The sequence below is a fragment of the Ooceraea biroi genome, chromosome 3 (assembly GCF_003672135.1).
Source record: "Ooceraea biroi isolate clonal line C1 chromosome 3, Obir_v5.4, whole genome shotgun sequence".
NCBI lineage: Eukaryota > Metazoa > Arthropoda > Insecta > Hymenoptera > Formicidae > Ooceraea > Ooceraea biroi.
Genome location: NC_039508.1, coordinates 7,720,156 through 7,740,926, shown reverse-complemented (window position 1 = coordinate 7,740,926; position 20,771 = coordinate 7,720,156). Strand labels below are relative to the sequence as shown.

The 20,771-nt window shown below is 39.7% G+C and overlaps 1 protein-coding gene across 1 annotated transcript in view; it reads right to left on the bottom strand.

Moving 5' to 3' along the window:
* LOC113561695 overlaps positions 1-3,538 on the bottom strand; it is a 16,152-nt gene extending 12,614 nt beyond the window's left edge. Inside the window, exon 1 of the mRNA XM_026968522.1 lies at positions 3,418-3,538. Coding sequence (XP_026824323.1) covers positions 3,418-3,538 — 121 coding nt within the window. The remainder of the gene's footprint in view (positions 1-3,417) is intronic.
* Between the last annotated feature and the right edge of the window lie 17,233 nt (positions 3,539-20,771).

Genomic DNA, 20,771 nt, shown 5'->3' with positions numbered 1-20,771 from the left:
TGTCCTTCTTCGATATGTTGTTTCTACAGTGTTGACATATCCAGACATTTGCAAGTACATTATGCAATAGATGCAAGAATCAACGAGTTATATCATCCGTAAAATGGAAAAGGACTCGAAAGGCATTGATCAGAAGCGTTTTTGTTTTTAATCAAAGAAAACTGGCTGAGGTTATAAATTTGTGGAACTTGCTGTCGTGCCTCATCAGATAAGGACGTGATACAATTTAGACGCTTTTAAAAGGGATACTGATGAAGGACAAAGAAGTTGGACAACTCAGAAGCAAAGTTTGAAAAGGCAGGATTAAAGCATTGATTGAAAATCAACACAATCCATTTCAAACTCAAGCATTAAATGTGATTGCACAATAAGATTTAAACATTTAATGAATGGAAATTGAAAGAAATGGAATATCCACATCAATTATTTGGAAAAGGCATACTGAGAAACCTTTGCATTTGTTTGATCTAGGAAAAAGAAGAAGTTGTCTAGATTGATTCCTGGGATTTAGAAAAGTGATCATTTTGATAATCCAACGCAAAATCTGAGCAGATTCAGGCCACCATACAGCCCCTGGCAGACCAATATGCCAGGTTCAAAAGTGAAGGCTCTATTTGGTGGGATAGTCACTGAGCAGCTGTAAATGCATGACTGTCACGCTGATCATTATACCGACACCAATTAACTGAAGTTGAAGCAAGATTCGGGTCCAAAACGACCACAATTATGAAAACGTACAGAGTGATTCTTCACACAGCAACGCATGACCTCACGTTGCGTTATCCAGACAATACACTATACAGAGTTTGAATCAGGGTTTTACCGCCCGCGTGATTCTCCGACATTGCCCATGTCATTATTATTTATTCGTCGATGCAAGCGCTGAGGACATACACATTTCACTAATTTCGAGTAAGTGCGAAAATTCGTCGACAGAGGACTCAACTACAAGAAGAGTCATTTTATCATCGTGGAATCCATTCTTCTTGCAGAAGATGGAAAAGTTACAACGAAACAAAATATTTTGATTAGGTATTCATTCATTATCATAGTTGATTATTAAGATATGGTTTTACAAAAACCTCTAAACTGAAATACACTGAGGTATTATATCAAAGTGGTTCACCCCTGGTGTCGACTTTGATTAAATTCTTCTTTCAGATTTCATAACTGATCAAGCTAGAAAACTGTTTCAGATTTCAGAAAAATTAATGGAGTAATTTAAACTAATATTACCTGTCAAAGATTAAATTACATATACTAGGTCCAATCTTCTTATTATAATATGGTGTCTCGATTATATGGCCAAGCCTACAACTGATCTCTGTTTCGAAAAATTTGACAATGAAAGAAATTCTATTATTTATGACAATTAAAATGTGAAAATAAAATATATTAAGTATAGTAGCTTCGTCTTTCCTCTTACCTTCTTTTCACTAATAAGTTATTATACATATGATCTCAATTAAATATAGGAGTATCTCAACTACATATATTACAGAGTATAGTTACATTTGAATCTATAATATATAGTGTCGATTTAAATATCAACCTATGAAAATGGTATCGTTTCCTGAAAATATGTATAAATAAAGTTATTTATTCGACAATTAAAATGCTGAAAATATATTATAGCAAGTGTCGACTTCTTTGGCTATACATATAGGTGCCATTTATATTGATCCAAACCAAAAACTCTATCTCTTTCGAAAATCTTGAATCAGCAATGTAAACATTACTTTATTCCTGATGATTAAATTAAAAGAGCCCAAATTTATAGCTCTGGATCTTCTGCTTCTCTTATCCGCTATATCATATATAATAAATCATGTCTCATTTTAATAAGGGCATCTGACTTTATCCAAGAGATACGTAGTGCTCGCTTAGCACGCGCCGAAGACGCATCCATGTGACTTTTATTACAGACAGCGACAGACACCTGAAGCCTGAGTTTATTGAATCCTCTACACCACTGAACGACTGAATACTTCAAGGACAATGGCATCTAGTCGAATTATGTAATGAAGTCATTTGGCGTGCCTAGATCGGGATATGGCGATCACAGAGTCAGAGTGGAAGGCTGTTTAAGAAACCTTTGGCGTCGTCGTCGTCGATGATAATTGCTTGCAATTGCTTTGCAATTTAAGAATCTTTATTGTGGCAGAATAAAACTGACATATGTATCACATTTTTGGTGTTGCGATTTATGTCTTTATCGTCGTCGGCATTTCCATGTATTAAGTGTTTTATTGCATAATAGAGATTAAATCATGCGTTTGTGAACAGTAGCGGGACAAATCCTTTTGCATGTATGTGTGAACATGCATGCGTGAGTCCTGAACAGAATACGGAAAACAGGATGTCACGATTCTAACGTACGGTACAATATCAGATTATTGCGCAATCTTATTTAGACTGGTCGCCAGATCAGGCTCGCATTCATTTTATTATACCAGAGTGCCGTTAGATTTTTGATTACGGCTTTAATTTTGAGATATTTAATCTGGTTAGTGCCAGGCCCATCAGATGGCATGGATTCAGATAAACTGCCATTGGCGCGTTTAATGTCGTTGGTAACCTCGATGTTATGCAGTGACTCTCATTGATGGACATATTTTGATTATCTTGGCTTCATGACGCTGCCGCGTGGCGGATAAACTTTAATATTCCCACTTTCTTTGCAGTTAGCCTGCCCCAGTTGACATTTCTGTGCTGCGTCATCAATATTCTTTGTTGAGTTTCTCATCTTCGTTGATTACCTTTAGTGCGTGCACGTGATGTTGGCAGGTCGGGACAGGTCGTCGATTTTGCTGCTTTCCCAGGCGTAGCGATTTTGTCGGGTCTGGTAATTTTCTTTTGACAAGTGGCTGTTTCTTTTGCAAAAGTATTTGGGTCGGATAATGAGTTTATTGTTCCCATGGTTTGCGATTACTCCATACTACTTCCTGTTATAGCTGTAACAGCTGGCACTACTTATTCCTTGCGGGCCGCGCAGGCAGCCTGTGCATTCACTTCCTGTTTTACACACCGCCATTTTGGACCGGACATCACGCCTTTTATTATATTATTTTATAATCGACCTGCTCTCTCCTCTCGCCCTCCACACTCCCATCTTCTTTCTCACTCTTGTTCTTTTAAATCGAACCTCCATCCTTCCCGCATTCCTTTTCCGCCTATTTTGCATATATTTGGTATATCTCATCACCTTCCTCCCTTCTGCCTAACGCCCAAATACTGCCACCATTCCTCCCCTACTGTCCATCTCGCATTCTTCCCAAAATATGTCCCATGACTCTTCTCCGTTCCATAATCTACACCTTTTCTTTTCTTCTCTATTGATATCCTTCCCTCTTTCCTCATTTCTAATCTGAACCTCAGCTACCTCTTCCCACCTCTCTCCCCACCTTCTTTAAATACCCCAGATTCCTCCTTTTAACAATCTTATACCCTTATTATAATTCTGATCCATAATCCTTTTCCCATCTTTCCTCTTTTGCCTTTCCCTCTTCTCTATCTCTTCATGTCCCCAACCTCCCATATCTCCTCTTCTAGTTCCTTCATTTCATGCAACCCCCATCCTCAAGTGCAAATTCTTCTTTTCTCACCCTCTCCTCCACTCCCCTCCTCTCTGCTCTCCCGGCAGCTTCTTGTAGCTCTTCCTCTCCCTTCTTCCCGGCCTTCTCTCAAATCTCATGCCCTTCTGCCTGTCTCCTCAATTTGTCATGCAGAATATTTACCGCTGATATTTGGCAGTCTGTTTTCTGTCACTCCCTGGAGTCCGTCTCGGGTTGTCGCCATCACGGTCTTTATACATTCCTCTCTGGCCCGTCACATATCTCATCATGTCCCAGCACCGTCTATGCTGGCTTATCAAGACGGTAGATATGGCCCCAGGCTACTCTTGCCTTATGCTCCCGAATAGCACATAACTATCGTAAATATTCTCGTCTCCTGCGTATTTCCTGTCCATCGTTTTGATTTGCTTAATTTCAAATGTCTAAAGGCCATTGCGTATCAGTCTTTTCCTTCCATCTCCAGTCCTTCTTTAATCATTACACCTCAGCGCCACCAGGATCTCATTATTTTAGTTTTCTCCCCGTTTCGTTCTGGTTTCTTTACTCTCTAAATATCCACATCCGTTCTCACTTCTTGTGCTTTTCATCCTCTTCCATCTCATCTGACAGCAGACCACGTAATCGGCATGCGCCAGTGGTCTCTTCTTTTCTTCTCTATTTTTACTCCTCTACATTTCCGGTTTCTGTTCCTCTTTTAGGTCTGTAATCAGTATATTAAATGGTATCGGACTTAATGGACTGCCTTGTCTTGCCCTCTCGTAGATCCAAAAAGAGCTGTCTCATGCCTCCACCTCCTTCTCTTCCAAACACCTGGTTATTTTCATTTCTGCTCTTGCTATTTATCCTGTTCCTTTCTCTTCATCAGGTTTGTGTGCCTCCTCTATCTGCCATGTCAGATGGCCTAGGTCTATGTAGGGTGAGTTGGTGCCATCGCTGTTGCTCGGTTGTCTATTTATTGGATGGTTTTATAATATATGCTATCCGATTGTACTTCGATCCTTTTCACCGTCCCGTTTGGTTCATATTCAAGGCAATTTAACATTTACAAAACAACAAGTCATCTATTCGCTCAGACTGTCATATGTCTTATGGTTAATTTATCATCAACGTCATCCTCTGCTCCTCTTTATCTTTATTACATTTTTCATGTGGAGTTTTAATCTTGCTTCCTTCCGTCAGTCCGTCATTGCCATTTCATATCTGTTAGTATTAGATTCCCAGTTCTGGCCATCACCCCATGGCTGTGCTTCGTTTGAGTTCCATATTTACTCCTGCTGCATGCCTTCTTTCAGTTTCTGCCGAACTCTGTTGCTTCCTTTCTTTCTGCTTGTCTCCTTCTCGTCTCATCATCTGCCATCCGTCACCTAGCCATATTTATTCTCTAATAGTCACTCATGAGTGTTCTTTCCATATCATAGTTGTTCATCGTTCATCTCTATTATCTTTCCTGTCATGACGTTTACATTGTCTCCATATCTCTTTCTTTCTCCTCATAGCATATACATTTGTCAGTTCCTTCTTCAACATCAGTTAATTGCATTGTTCCTATTTTAAACTCTCTGTCTTATCATCATCTCCTCTCTCTTATCACTGATCTTGGCTCTCTTCTTGCCTCTCTTTCTTGTTCTTCGTTACCGTTTCATCATCTTTCATTGCTCCTCTACCATCTTCCCATCTTGTTTCCATCATCGTGAGGCCTCTCTTCCATTTCTCTCCAGTCTTCTCTTATCTCCCTCTCTCCATCTCATTGTTGCCCTTAATAACGTTTCGTAGGTTCCTTCTTCATGCTCGTTTCATGCTCCTCTCCGGCATTTTCCAGGCCTCTCTCTCATTCTTCGTTCTGTTCGTACCTCATGGTATCTGTCATTTGAATTGAGTCTGGGTCTATCTTGTCCTATCTTCATCTCTGTGTCTGATACCGCTTATCTCGTTATGATCGGTTGCAGGTGCGCCTCTCCCGTAGTCTTCAGTGAATTCTCCCGGCTTCATCATGCGGTTTCCGTTCAGTATATCCGTCGCTTATCCAGCAAGATATTCAGCACTTCGCTGCTGTTGCGTTGCCATTATTTAGTTCGCTGCTCTCATTGCTCACTCTGTTATATGATCTTCCTTCATCATATTTAGATCGTGGATTGAGTCTCCTCCAGTTATGGTTTTGTCCTTCACTCATTGCATCCATCTTCTATTCCTCTGGACTTCTTCATCGAACTCAGCGTGAATCGCTATATCTGTTTCTCGTTGTCGCGAAAACATTCTTGTCGACGTATTTCGTGACATCGCATTGACCCCTCTTTCACCAATAAGTTATCTTTATCACACGCCTTCGTCATCTGCATTGCTCTTCCATTTGTTTTTCTTTATTCAGTTTGGCTACGTATATCTGCTAGTTGAGCGTGTAGCGCGCCATTTTTCATGGCACGTCTCTTGGATGTTAAATAAGTAGGTCACGTTCGTTTTGGCCATTCCCAGTTCATTTATCGTGATTGAGCAAACATGCATTCCAAAGTACTTCTGTCATTTATCATGCTCATTCATCTCCTCTCTTCCCATAAGTTCTTTATTCTGTTCTTGTAGTCTTCAGTCTTTATTTTGTGTCATCACTTTATAGTTTCTGATCTGGATCTCCATCTCCTCGTCCTCTGATAGCTGCATCTTCATATCCCATTTCACCAAAACTATAATCTGTTTTGTTGCTTGCTTATCATCCGCATCTTCCCGTTAACATATTCCTCATTAAAACATCGGGCTTCAAATGTCGTCAGCTATATCTTGAGTCAGTCATCCATTGTCATCTCTTCTCTTTCCCTCTTGGTTATATTCATTAAACATCATATAGCGCATCTTCGTTGCTTAGTTTTGCTGGATTGTTCATTCGGCTTTCAGCTAGTCTCATCTAATCCTCTTTGTCTCGCCGTCTCTCATAAGCCTATCTTTCCAGCGTTTCTCTTGCCGCCTCTACTCTCTTTGCATGTTTTCACTTCGGCTTCTCATCGCCATCATTCCTCCTCCTTTCATCTCTTCATCTCCGCGTCCTTCTCTAATCTATTGCTGTATCTTCTGGACAATCCTCTTAGCCCTTCTGCCCGCATATCATGCAGCCTATACATATACGTTCTCTGTTTTAATTCCGTACGTCGTTTTCCAGCTTATCTGTCCTACTCTTTGTTTCTGTCTCTTTTCTTTCACTAATGTCATCATAATAATTTCAGTTCTTTCTCCAGTTCTTCTGCTTTCTCTCGTCTTATTGTCCTAGTCTCCTTTGCCTCCTGTTCTGCTTTTCTGGATCACCTCTTGTTTTCCTCTCTTGGTTCGTTAAATGGCTCCTTTAGTCATTATATCGTACTCCTCGCCATCCTGCTAGATAAACTTTCTTGCTCTCATTACTAGCCATCTGGATCTCGTGGTCTTCTTACTCCTGAAGGCTATCATTTCATCATTCTGATCTTCTAGCATTGTCATCATTTTTCATTTTCACGTCTTCCATTTACAGAGCATCATATCATGTTTTATCGCGCCCTGATTTCTTATCTATGCTCGCTATCTATAGTTTTCCTTTCTGTCTTTCTGTTTTCTGTAGCATCTCAGCGCATCCTCTTCTATCTCGGCCAGTTCTTGTGCCTGTGCTTGCGGTCATCTGTCGCTATAGTTTGTCTGATCTGGCCTTTGAAGTCTCGCGCCTGTCTCATCTTATTCTCTCCTGTATGCACTCCGCTCTCACCATTAACTGCTTTCAGAAGCCCACCTCCTCTCACACTCTCTCACCTTCCTTTCTCTCCTCTCCTCTCCTCCACCTCTCTATTTCGCCTTCCCAAACCGTTAAATATCAGCTTCTATGTTTAAAATGCTCGTCCTTTCAGAGCAGAGTCTGAAGAATATATTTAATATAGTGTTATATCGGTTAGCCACCCGGTATAATACCCGAGCCAGTCAGTTGCCGATCAATGAGCGTCGTGGATCGACGGTCGAAAGAGGCGCAGGCCTCCTGGCGACCCGTCGCCAGGAGAATAACTAAACAGAAGAGTGCAAATCAGGTGACTGAGATCAAACGTGTGAAATCCCGCTCTCATTATAATAAAGTGATCGTTTTTATTAAAGAGTGTTGTTCTTCTTTGTGCGTGGGCGTCTCAAGTAGTGCGTGGTAGTGCAGTTCGCGAGCGTGCGTGTCAGACGGTAGCCGGACATAGCCTCGCTTCCTCTTTTGAGATTGTCGCCCGACAGTCCTGAACACAGGCCTTTCGCGACTCTGCCTGGGCTGCTGCAGAGACTCTAGCCGTTCGCGTTCCTTCGACGCATCGTCGTATCCCCTGACTGGCGTTTGTTCCTGGCTGATGTCTTCTTGGACAAGGGAAACATTCAAGGACCAGCCGTCCTCTATAGAGACCAGTCCCTGCCTCAGCATTCACCGCCTCGTGAGCAGATCGAAAAAGGCACGAGTAGAGGCAGTTTCGTGTTGATAACATTGAGACTCCTCCCAGGATCATTATTCATTTCACACCGTCGAACTTCCTTACAAACAACCACACAAACAAGCAGGCAGCGCAATCTAATACAATTAAAGCAGTATAATCTCCATAAGTACCAAAAATACCTCCTCCACGGGCTCGGGCACCTAATGCCTTTTAGTGGCACAATCAGATCTAACAGCGAGCATATTCCGCTCCTAACCCACTAGCCAGGTCACAGCCATTATACACGCCTCTCGAAAACAGCCAACTGTTGCGTGTATAATCTTCTTCCGATGTCTAAACGTTCACAGATTTCTGGAGCCACTTCGCTAATACTTCTCGTAATCTCGTAGGGTCCTCCACGGACTCTATAACTGGAGTTCTTCCCTTGATACGGCGAAGGTTATGAATGAACTTTTGTCAACAGTATATTCCTCAATCGACAATATTTCCATACCTTCATGTTCTTGGAACTAATGCAGAATAATCCTGGCACCTCAGTGAATATCATCAGTCTGTTTCCGTAGACCTTCACAAAGTTGCTGCCTCATCACTCCATTTAAGGACGACCTCATAGCAAATCTGTGTAGAGCGAGATCTGTGTCTCGACCATCTCCCAGCAGGCGTAATCCCTGGTCTCCTGCTGATGAACGAAATGCCAGGAAGAACAACGGGACAGCGATCCCAATCTCATGATTCTCTGCCTGTATTTGGCAAAGTGGTTTAAAATAGTCTGATGTTAACGTTCTACCTGCCCGTCAGACTGTAGGTGTAACGGCGTTGTCCTGGTTTTCCTAATACAGCAGTATCGGCATCTCCTTGGTAACTGAGTTCAAAATTTTCTTCCTTGATCCGTATGTAATCCCAGGGCAACGCCATGTGAGAAAACGCTTGCCCTACTGGCGCCTCAACGACCATGTGGCTCGTTTCTTCTCAGATCGCCTCTGATCGCTGTAAAACAATCCACGACCTTCAGAATCTATTTCCTGCTGAAATCGCGGGCCAGATATCCACCTGCATCCTTTCAGGGCATCAGCATTGCACCATCAGCGAGCCATGGAAGCTGGGCCGGGATCTCGGCGATCTTGTCACGAGGACGATCGCTTGCAGCACTACGCCCCAGTCGGAGTTCCCACCTTCTACAGAGACACCGTTCTCGATCATCAGGAGCGTCCCAGTGACCAATAAATCTTCGCCGCCACCTCGTGCGGCGCTATCTCTAAATGGGGCGCTCTCCGTATATCTGGCTCGCGAAGGTCGCCGTCACCCCGATCGCAGGCTGAGCTTCCGCCACCCTGTTGATCTTCCTCAACAAGGACAATCCGGCTCACGATCCTCTCCTCAGCAGCCTATTTCCTTACTTTCCACTCTCGCAATGCCCTGACGCCTGCTTCCTCCACAGGACGTCTTGAGCCCGTCCCGCATTCCAGTGGAGATCTTCCCAGTCCTGTAACATGCTCTAGAATCATATTTATTTGCAACGTTCAAACCACCTTGCCAATTACCCTTCGAGATTCTTAAGTGACATGAACCCAGAGGCTTCGCTCGTCACCTAGTACTCTTACATAAAATAACTTCGACTTTGGTGACCAAAATTACTGCGTGGATGTTACAATATAGAGACACTTGCTTTGCGTTGCACATTTCAAATTTCTTTGTTTAATAACTTTTAATAAACAGCAATCCAGTAGAAACAGTGCGGGTTATTCAGTGACCTTTGTAATATAATAGGTCAATATCATGTTCTTGTTTCGCGTGGACAGCTGAAAATTCGTATGAAAATCATTAAACTTCTTTTATTAATAACTTTAACAAACAACGAGCGACAGCTAAAACCTCGCAGGAGTCTCAGGATGATCTGTTAACATATGTCAAGATCATTGAAATCAGTGAGTCGCCCTAATGTAGACTTGTTTACCATATTTTCTTTAATTATTATGTTTATTATTTTCGTTTGATTACATGCGCCTGCTCTGCATATATCTTCTATGAACTTGTATGCAGAAACGTATCAAAAATTAAAAAGTTTTCTTTACTGTAATAGCGTTTTAGGTTACATTTTCTATTAAAATTGGATGTTTGGAAAAATGATTTGCCAGAGCTAATTTTGTATTTTACACTATTTTGGTATGTATTTTCAATGCAGATCAGGACTACATGAATTCGACATGTTCCTTTCCAGACAACAGCCATTTATTGATTTTATTGTAGAATGCATTTTAGACCATGTTAAAAATATGACGCTACTATAAGTACTATTATGAGAATGATATAATAAACTAAATATATGATTTTGTAAGCGTAGGTCTCGTAAAATAAATTGTCCATAGTGCTACCACTTGCTTTTAGCAGATCTTTCTGATCACTTGCCAATGGTCAGTGCTAAATTCTTCTATATGTATCGTGTAATAATTTGAATTTTATCTTTGCTTCGATCTCTGATAGTTTCCTAGATATTATGTCTTATTAACAGTTTATAATAATAACATTTTAGTTGTATACCATTCTTATAATGATTTTTAATTGATTGAATGTTGCCATTTAAAACTGAAACTTCTTTCTACAGTGTAGTCGCTTTTCTACTACGGCGCGACAGATCCCTTGTAGTTCATAAAACTTCGCGCATGTGCTTCAATATTAGTGCTCTTCTACGTCAAACCAATTCTGTTTTCTGCGATATTAATTTCTTTCTTATGTTTTCTTTTATTTAATATTGGGCTTTCTGGACTTTGTGTCAGTATACTTCCATTTCTACTAATTGTTACACGGTATTATAGGACATTTTAAAATAAATAGTTATTTATTTTATTTTACACTACCACATGGGATAAAAGTAATAAAGTATTTTCATCAAGTGATATTAAGCATATCTTGAAGACATTTGTGTTCTGTTATATGATCTGCATCACATTTTGGTTTATAGTCCACATGTCACAACTAGCCTTATCTATAATAAACAAAATACAAATTTATATCTCAGAAATTGTATGCATTTAAAACACCATTTTCTCTTTACGATTTAGAATATATTGTAGTTTATTATTTCAATCGAAATAGGTATGCAGATATATTACAAGTTATTTCAATTAAATTTGTTTCGTTTAAACGCCTATAAAGTTATTTTATGTATATACTTCATCTTCATCGGAGTAAATTTTGCATCTTTCGTGTTCTTTGGTCTCTTACAATTTTTCCTTTTATAGTTATGTACCTTGATCTTGGCTTCAGATCTCACCTCAGCGTTTGAGCAGTATTGTTTTATAGTTGAACAAGTTCAGACTACAAATTATGAAGCCGCAGATTGAGCGACAAGGAGGATGTTAAAAAGTGCGATTTCTGCTAAAAGGTGTAGAAAGTAAAGGGATGAATAATTTTATAATTTTGACCTCCTGAATACGACTAAAACAAATTGAAAGTGTGTGGTATTAAGGGAACACCTTGAAAATTGAATTTAAACATAGTATATTGGTAAACCTTCGGAAGAAAGTGACCTCCTCGTAAAGAAATGAATAAAATATCCAATTCTTATGTATTTTGCCTCCACAGGCTGAATAAAACTTAAAATGGCGATTGAAACCGGGAAATACCGCAAATCGCAAAACTCTGAAAACGCAGGTTTCGTAGTATATCTCAAAATAATGATTTTAGAGGAAAGAGTTTCAAACAAACATGCAGATCTTGAAAACTCTACAAAAGGTTACATGCATTTTAGCGTAAAACTCATTCTTTAGCTGTTATGTAAAATAATAATTTTAACACATTTAATACAATTCACTACACTGTATAGGTATGCGTGTATAATTTGTGTAGTATCTCGTGTTCGTGTGTGTGTGTATTCTTCAGCAGAATCAGGACCATGGTTCGTCACTATTACAGTATTTAAGACTCAAACCCTCTCTGGTGTCAGATGTTCCAAGAGTGCGCGTGTGCGTGCGTGTATGTGTGACAGGTGAGAACTGCACACGCGCCTATACAGTGTAGTGGTGTATTAAATGTAAAAATTATTATTTTTACATAACAGCCAAAGAAATGAGTTTGCCAAAATGCATAAAAACTCTTTTTGTAGAGTTTTTCAAGATCTGCATGTTTTGTTTGAAACTTTTCCTCTAAAATCAATACTGGGGATATACTACGAAAACCTGCGTTTCAGAGTTTTGCGATTTGCAGTATTTCCGGTTTCGACCGCCATTTTAAGTTTATATTCGTATTCAGGAGGCAAAAATACATAAGAATTGGATATTTTATTCATTTTACGAGAAGTCCTTTTTCGAAGGTTACCAATATACTATGTTTAAACTCAATTTTCAAGGTGTTCTAATGCTCTTTTGCTTTCAATTGTTTTATCGTGATCTTCAGGAGGTCAAAATCTATAAAACACTTTATCCTTTACTTACACCTTTTGAGGCGAAATCAGCTTTTAGCATCCTCTTTATCGCTCAATCACTTGTTTTAGCGGCTTTATGAAGTATTATATGCTTCATACTTGAGTCAGCGATGAAGCATCGATGATGCCCTGCGTATCGCCGCAACTTTCTGCTCGAAGATGCGCGTCAATCAAACGGCGATGTCACCTTTATGGTTGCAGTTAGTAATTCTCATCGTATGAGCCGTTTTGCTTCATATTATTTTCAAAGTATTTAACAAGTCTATAGTATTATGGTATATAAGGTATATAATTTTCAATAACTGTGATGTGTGTAAATATTTATATTTGTATAAAACAATATAATTGTTTAAAATATAAATATAATTATATTATATTTATTAAATACAAATATAAATGCAACGATAAAATATGTTTCGACTGTTTATATTACCCATATTTTACAGATTATATGCCCAATAAACTTTAATGATTATTTTAACAATAATAATTGAGAATTTCAGATAAAAATTTTATCATTATATGTCTTTCATAAACGTAAATAAAAATATCAGATTTCAGATTAATTTCAAGTATAGATAAAATCGAATTTTATTTGTTTGTACTTGTAATTAATTTATGAATTTGATATCTTTTGAGTTAATGTTTATGAAGACAATCTATAACTTCAGTTAAAAGTTTAATTCTGAAGTTATCTCAATAATGCAATATCATAAATAGCGAGTTAGGAGTATATAACAGATTTAATAGCATTTTATATTATAAACGTATTTATTCATGCTATGAGTATATTCACGCATGATTGAGTAGAAGGTGAGCATTGCTGTGGTGAATCAGAGATCTTGACAATCCAGAGCTTGAGGCTTTTGTACAGCGCGGTTCGAAAATTAATCAAGGCCATTATTCGCCGAGGCCAGGATCTTATATTTAAGACCGTCTAATTATCTTCAGATACTGCGTAGCCAATGAAATGATCTATACATCATCTGCGGTATTAGACGGTCTTGATATAGTGGCTGGAGTGCTGGGCCAAGCACAATAAGATTATCTAACGCAAGTTTACTGTAAACATCAAATTAATGCTCACTAGTAGCAGTTACTGGATACTATATTGTATAATGAGACAGCGGCGCTTTGCTTTTGCCTATAAGCCGGCAAGAAGATAATGGACAGCGTTCTTTTACTTTGCAAGAGGTTAGTATTTTGCTTCTGATTGTATTTTATTTTCGCAATGGAGAGCATCATTCTTAGAGTTCTTTACTATTTTTAGTTTATAAACGAGAATCGTAGAACTAGGAAAATAATACAGCAATATGACATAATTTTCCTATTACTACGACGATCTGACTCTTGCAATTTCTGACGCAGCACACTGTAATTTTCACTGGTACTTTAATCGATTATGATCCGATAATTTTAACCTTTCAAGGCAGTATTCATAGCATCCTTAACAATACGTAAGGCAGGCTACGTTGTCATCGTAAGCGTACCATTGACTTCCGGCTAGGCTAGACCCACTTCGACTTACATTACATCCGATCGGCATTACTGGCATTACTTCACTTTATCGTATCACTGGCATTAGCGTATCCTGCCGCGCCTTCTGTAATCTGTACTATGCCGTGGCGCTGCCTCTGCCTGCTCTTCGCCTTCTCGCATCTTGACTTCTTCGACGACAACGTCACGCATGGCGACGCTCGACGTATGTTCGACCATGCATATTTATGCGCGTGTTCGCCATGCCGTGGCGTGCATCGCCATTTGGCCTGCTGTTCCTTCTATAAACCTACCTTCTCCTGCTACTATACCTGCGGCCTGCTCTTCGACCATATCTTTCTTGCTATTCTGCCACCTGTTCTTCTACCGCTGCTGGGCCTTCAACCTGCTCATGTCACCGCTCTTCGCTTCATGACGCGCTCATGCTGCCATGCGCTGTTCGCGCGTTGGCGGCCGTATTCTGCTGGCATGGCGACGCCGTGGCGGCGGTTGGCGTAAGCGGCATTTGTGACAGGCGTTTCGTGACGACGGCGTACTGTATTTCAACCTGCCGTTGTATACCGCATTTCATGCAGCGTGGCGACACGCCAACCGCGTATAGCGTACGTATTGTTCTTCGCCATCAGCGGGTGCTGCTGTAAACTCGCGACGCTGTGCCGTTGCCGCTGCGGCGGCGACGTAGCATATGGCGTTCATGCGTGGCGCGTGGCATCGCGTAGCGTAGCATTTCGCGGCAATGACGCCGTGTAAACGCGTATCGGACATGCCGGCTGCGCCATTTCGCCATGCTGGCACTGTGCCGCGCGTATACGGCGACGCGCCGACCGTGGGCTCGCCTGTATGATACCTGCTGCCGACTCGCCTCTTGCCGCATATAACGCCTTGTGCCGCCTTTCGACGCGGCGCGTAACCTGCAACGCGTGTTGCTCACCTGTTGATCGCGCGTATATCTGCCATCGCGGTAACTCTGCCGTTTAGCGCTTCGACCTTCTATAGCGACGCTCGCGTTGCGGCATAGGCGGCGCATCATGGCGCTGGTGCGACGTAGCGTACGTGGCGGCATTAGCGGTGAACGACAGGCGGCGTATCGCCGTAACGTACGCTGCCGTGGCGCTGCCGACCAGCGTTGCCGTGCGCTGGCGTAGTTGTACCGTGACGGCACGCCATGCCGGCGTTACGCCGGCAGCTGTTGCCGCAACAACGCGACAGCATCGCCGTGCAACGCCTTCGCCATATTGTGCCATGCGCGCTCGCCGTCGTATGCCGCCAGCGCTATCTTACCAGCGCTGTGCGCTCTCAACATCATAGCGTCTCGTACTGGCCTTCGCTCAGCTCGTAGCATCAGCGACGGCGACGGCGCATGGCGGACGGCAGCGCTCGTGTGCCAGCATTCACCGCTGGCGCCTGCCTATACCATCGCGCTCCGCGCTCTGCTATGGATCATGGCGTGCTATCTCTAACAATACTGGCCTCTTCGCCGCATACGCCTCGCATGCGGTGATATATTCTGCGGCGCGCCGGCGACTGCATATGCGTTACAGCGCCGTCTGCTCGCCTAACCATGCCACTGCGCCAACGTATTTCTCGACCGCTACATCGTGGCGTACGTATGCTATCTCTGTAAGCGCGTCTCAGCCTGCTGCCGCCATTGTGCAACCATGTCGCCGGCGACGCAGCGCATATGTTGACGTTATGAACGGGCCGCGCAAACGGGCGACGGCGATCGGACGACAACGGCGTATAGTTTGGCACGACGTGACGAACAGCGGCATAACGCCGTGGCGTCACGCCTGGCGTGACGGCGCCAACGCGTAGACGTAACGGCGCTGCATAGGCGCTGACAACGACATGCGGCATATGGCGACATACCATCAGGCAGGCTGCGCGTGCGACGCCGCAGCAGCGGCTGCTGGCGTTAGCGACGGCGTTGTGGCGTTTACGTAGCGTTCGTGGTAACAGCTGTTGGCGCGGCGGTAGCAGGCGTGACGGGCAAACGGCGTGACGGCGTCGCGGGCGCGCCGGTAAAGCAGGTTGGGTAAGGATAACTCACAGCGAATGAAGTCGCTGTTAATGGTATTCAAAGCGGAAAAGCGATTTTAACGCCTTTAAATATATTGAAATAAATGGGTTGCTCGCACAATTAATTGATATAATTTAATGCATTCATGCACTATCTATTCTATATAGGAGAGCTTCGCTCGATTTACGCTGGCGAGCGATTTCTGAACAAAAGTTAAGTTAAATTATGGTTAATTGCAACTGTAGTAACACTAACATTATTCTCAATGATTAAAACCAATAATAATTGAAGGGTATATTTAAATGACAATCAAATTATCAAAAGGTTTATTACTAAACTCAAGTGAATATAGGAAGTTGGTTACAATATGAATAATGATGTGTTACTTGAATAATTTTATTCGCAAATGTCAATAATAAATCTGAACCCTCAGGCCAGTAAATGTTTCACAACTAATTATAAATCGAAAAATAATTAAGGTAACTGTAAGTGTACTATGTTTGAAGCTTTATAAATCTGTCAAAATGTGTAGTATGTATATGGAGGAACAAGTATAAAACGTTCCATAAGAGCAGCGAGTATAAAATAAAATTAAATAATCTACTCACGAAGCGTTTCGCACAATATCTAATCCCTCCAGGTCAGGAAGCCACTTGATGATGTTAGCCAGCAAAAGAATAAGTCAATCAGCACTTTGGTAATAACTCCAAACTTCACTGGCTCTACGTTATATTTTTACGCTTAGTTTTAGGCGAATTTAACGCTAGCTAGGCGACTCCATATAATTAATTAAAAGTAAGTGTAGTCTAAAAGGGGTCGTCAAAAAGGTACAGTGTAAAAAGGTTTTTACAAAAGGTTGTGTACAAAAGATGTGAGTAAAAGTGTGAGTCTGATTCTCTGGCTGCTGCACACGTTATATACTCAAAATTATGATGCTTGGGGACAGGGTCTCTGTAGCTCGAGAAGGGGATTACAATAAGTGGGGATCGCTACGGTTAAAGCAAAAACTTAAAATAGTAGGGAGGCTCTGCCACTTAACTCATTGGTTCTTCGTTTTCGAAGATTTCTTATGGTGGGAATCGAAAACTTAAGTGGTGGATTGGTCTCACGGTGCCCCGGTTCCCCTAGTGGGGAGATGAGCTCAACGGTGAGCTCAACGCTTTTACAAAAGATAAACGTATTTTGACGCGTAAGTCAACATGATTCGCAGTACAGAATTATCGCTCATACTGTATGCTTTTTTAATCACCGGGTTTCTCCGAATCAAAATGGCAGCTGCAACTTCCTGCCGATATGTCTTAGCTCGAGATATCTATTAACTTGGATTAAGACAGCGGTCTTGGGATTTTATTTCAATCAGGTTGCCGACAAGTCAACCGTCTTTTGCATTAGTCATCATGAATAATATTCCTTCGTGAATTAAATCCTTTATTCCTTTGTTACTTAACGCTATGTTCACTGTCTTATTCAATTAATAATTCAAATAATTCTGTAATGCCTCACAACTTTAATTCTTAAAATTATAAGCGCCTGACATATGCATTTTTATATGCCTCTTGTCTTGCATACGGTCTATTCTTAAGTAATATAACGCATCAGTTAAATAATAATCATCGTAAATTAAATTGTGAAATCAATTAATTGGGTATCACAATGAGCCTTTAATAATGCAATTAAATCATCTAAAATTCATTATTTCAAGATTCCATTCTAATAACTATAAAATCTCACTCCAACCAATATTGTCTACATATATAGGGAATATCCTTTATATATATAGATATACACGTATGTCCTTGCACGTCTCTTCTTTGTTATTATAAAATTAGTAATAACGCAACTATTGGTGTGGCCGGGTTTATATTATAATTAAACCGTCATAAAATTATTATTCCAAATACACTATTGTCTTAGTTTATTTCAATAAATCTTAATAACCAATAATTCTTTTATGGTTATATGCAATATATAAGTGAGTGTTTCGTATATGGTGTTGTTAAATACTTATATTAAAGCGATTAAGTGCGTAATAATTATATACTTTAATTCAATCGCTCAGTAATAAAATATTCCTTTTAAATAATTCAAATAATCCTTAATATGATGTAATCCATGTGTAATATACTTTTATTCATAATTAATTAACGATTTATTCTTTTCCTTAATATTTTTGGGTTAAACAACTTATTTCCTTTAATTAAAATTGTTCATAATTGATTTTGACTTTAATTGTTTTTACTTTGTAACTTCTAACTATTAATATTTCAATTAAAACTTTCTAACACTATAAATCATTGAAAAATAACGCTGATTTGTTTAACAAATAGTGACTTGCAATTTCGTGGGTGGTTCCTCATGATCACACGGTGGTGCGATAAGAAAAATTCATCACAGTACCATCAGCCTAGCTAAAAATGATGATTCCAAAAGTTGTTGGTCACTTCGTAAAAATGAATTATTTTCAAAACATTTGAGGTCCTATTTAGTTTCCCTCTTAATGACTTAGATGCTTCAAATATAATTATACAAATTATTTCCTTACGGTTCAAATTTTAGACCCAAAAAATTATAGTAAAACTTTATGCATTTCGCAAATTTAAATCCGTACTTACTTCCTTTTGACTACGATTGTAGACAATATTCTGCATTCTTTTACTTATAAAATGTTTCTCCTTTTATTTATAAAGAATAATATTAATTTTTTCTATAGATAAATCACTTTCATGTGGTAATTTACAATTTACTACACTCACAAAACTATTTCCCATTGTAAATAAAATTAATTCCAAAATTTTACTCCTTTAATTGTTAATTCTACAACTTATGGCCTTGTACAAACAATCACACCAATGTCCTCGTAAATTATAATAACTAATCAAAGCTACAACCGTCCTTAATAAACTCAATCCGCCGGCCATTAATTTTTACTCTTGTCTTAATAACTAATTGATTTTTTCCCCGTTTTTATATAATAAAGACCTATTGGGTTTTTAACGAAATTCCTAACTTGCCAAAGGACTTTACATAGTATAAATCCATTTCAAATCAATTTTGTTTCTTTTGTTATTAAAAATAATTAAATACTTTCTCCTGTCAAGAACCAATGTATTAAGCCAATTTATAATACTATCATGGCTATACTAACATAATAATAAGAATATTTTTAAATTAAATTCTTTCAATTATTAACTAACTTATCTTTTTATATAATAAAACAATATTAAGTAGCTCAATGGTTTCTACACCATAAACTTCATGGTATTAACAGTTCAAACGATCTTAAATATTATCAATCTCGTAATAATTATTTATAAATCTATCAAAATTATTAATGATAATGTTTAAAATTATTATTATTTTAACTGCTAGAGTATAATAAACTGTTTTTATATATTTTACTGATTTTATGTATGTTTTTTTGTGGTTTTTTACGAATTTTGATTTATATATATATATTATATATAATATATATATATATACGTGACTTCATTATTAAATAAATCTATCATAAGCATAATACTAAGTTTATACATATATATTGATTTTTTTCGTGGCTTTTTAATATTTCTTCCCTTTATATATTGTTAATATCATTACTTCAATATATATTTTTAATATTAAAACTTGTATCAACGCTTAAAGCTTTAACTAATAAATGTGTCGGTTAGGTTGCTAAGTAAAATAATATTCTTGGTTATGTTTAATAACAGACTACTGTAAACGTAACATGTGGTATAATAATTAAGTAGGAAGCAACATGGTAAAGTATCAATGGCGCTTAAAATAACTATCAGTGGTTATAAAATTTAATATTCAATATTGAAATAAAAAAATTAAAAATGGTGTGAGGTGGACGCCCAGACGTCACACGCTATAACCCGGTAGAAACCATCAAGAGGCTCTACATTCGCTGTTTAGAATACGTAAACGATGGAATTAATTTAGCAAACTGTCTCCATTTCTAAGGGGGATATTGAATCTGTGCCATGGAAAACGTTGCATAAACATCTAAAGAACGTGTTCTGCGACTCGCCTACCAGAATTATTGTTTGCTCGAATCAAATCACAGAGCCAGCCGACTCAGATAAAGCGCGCATCATCGCAGAAAATCACTCGACCGCGATAGGAGGACATAAAGGAGTGACAAAAACGTATAATCGAATTAAATATAAATACTTTTGGCCTCGCCTGAAGAGAGACGTACAGGAATTCATCCGGGACTGTAGAGACTGTCAACTAAAGAAACTGGTACGAGTAAAAACCCGTCAGCCCATGATATTGACGACACCCCTGGTAACGCGTTCGATAAAATATCTATGGATATTATGGGTCCACTCCCGGTCACCAGGACAGGAAACAGTTACATCCTCACAATCCAGGATCTGCTCACTAAATACTCCCTTGCCATCCCCCTAAAACACGCAACTGCTGTTGATATAGCCGAAGCTTTCGTAAGCGAATTCGTATGCATCTATGGGGCCCCGCAAGCGCTCTTGACCGATCAAGGCACGAATTTCGTTAGTAGCCTCATGCGCAACATTGCGCGCAAGTTCCGGATTACTCAATACAAGACGACCGCGTACCGTCCGCAATCGAACGGGTCTATAGAACGGTCGCACCACGTTCTCTGGGAGTACCTAAAAACAATTTACCGATAAGAATCACGAATGGGACGAACATTTGAAACTCGCTACGTTTTCCTATAATACAAGCGTGCACGAGGGTACTCAGTACACACCACACGAACTCGTGTTCGGAAAAATCGCACCGCGCACCCTCCAGCGATGTACAACTAGAGAACGAACCAAATGTAGCGTACTCCGATTACCTCACAAGCCTCTTTGACAAAC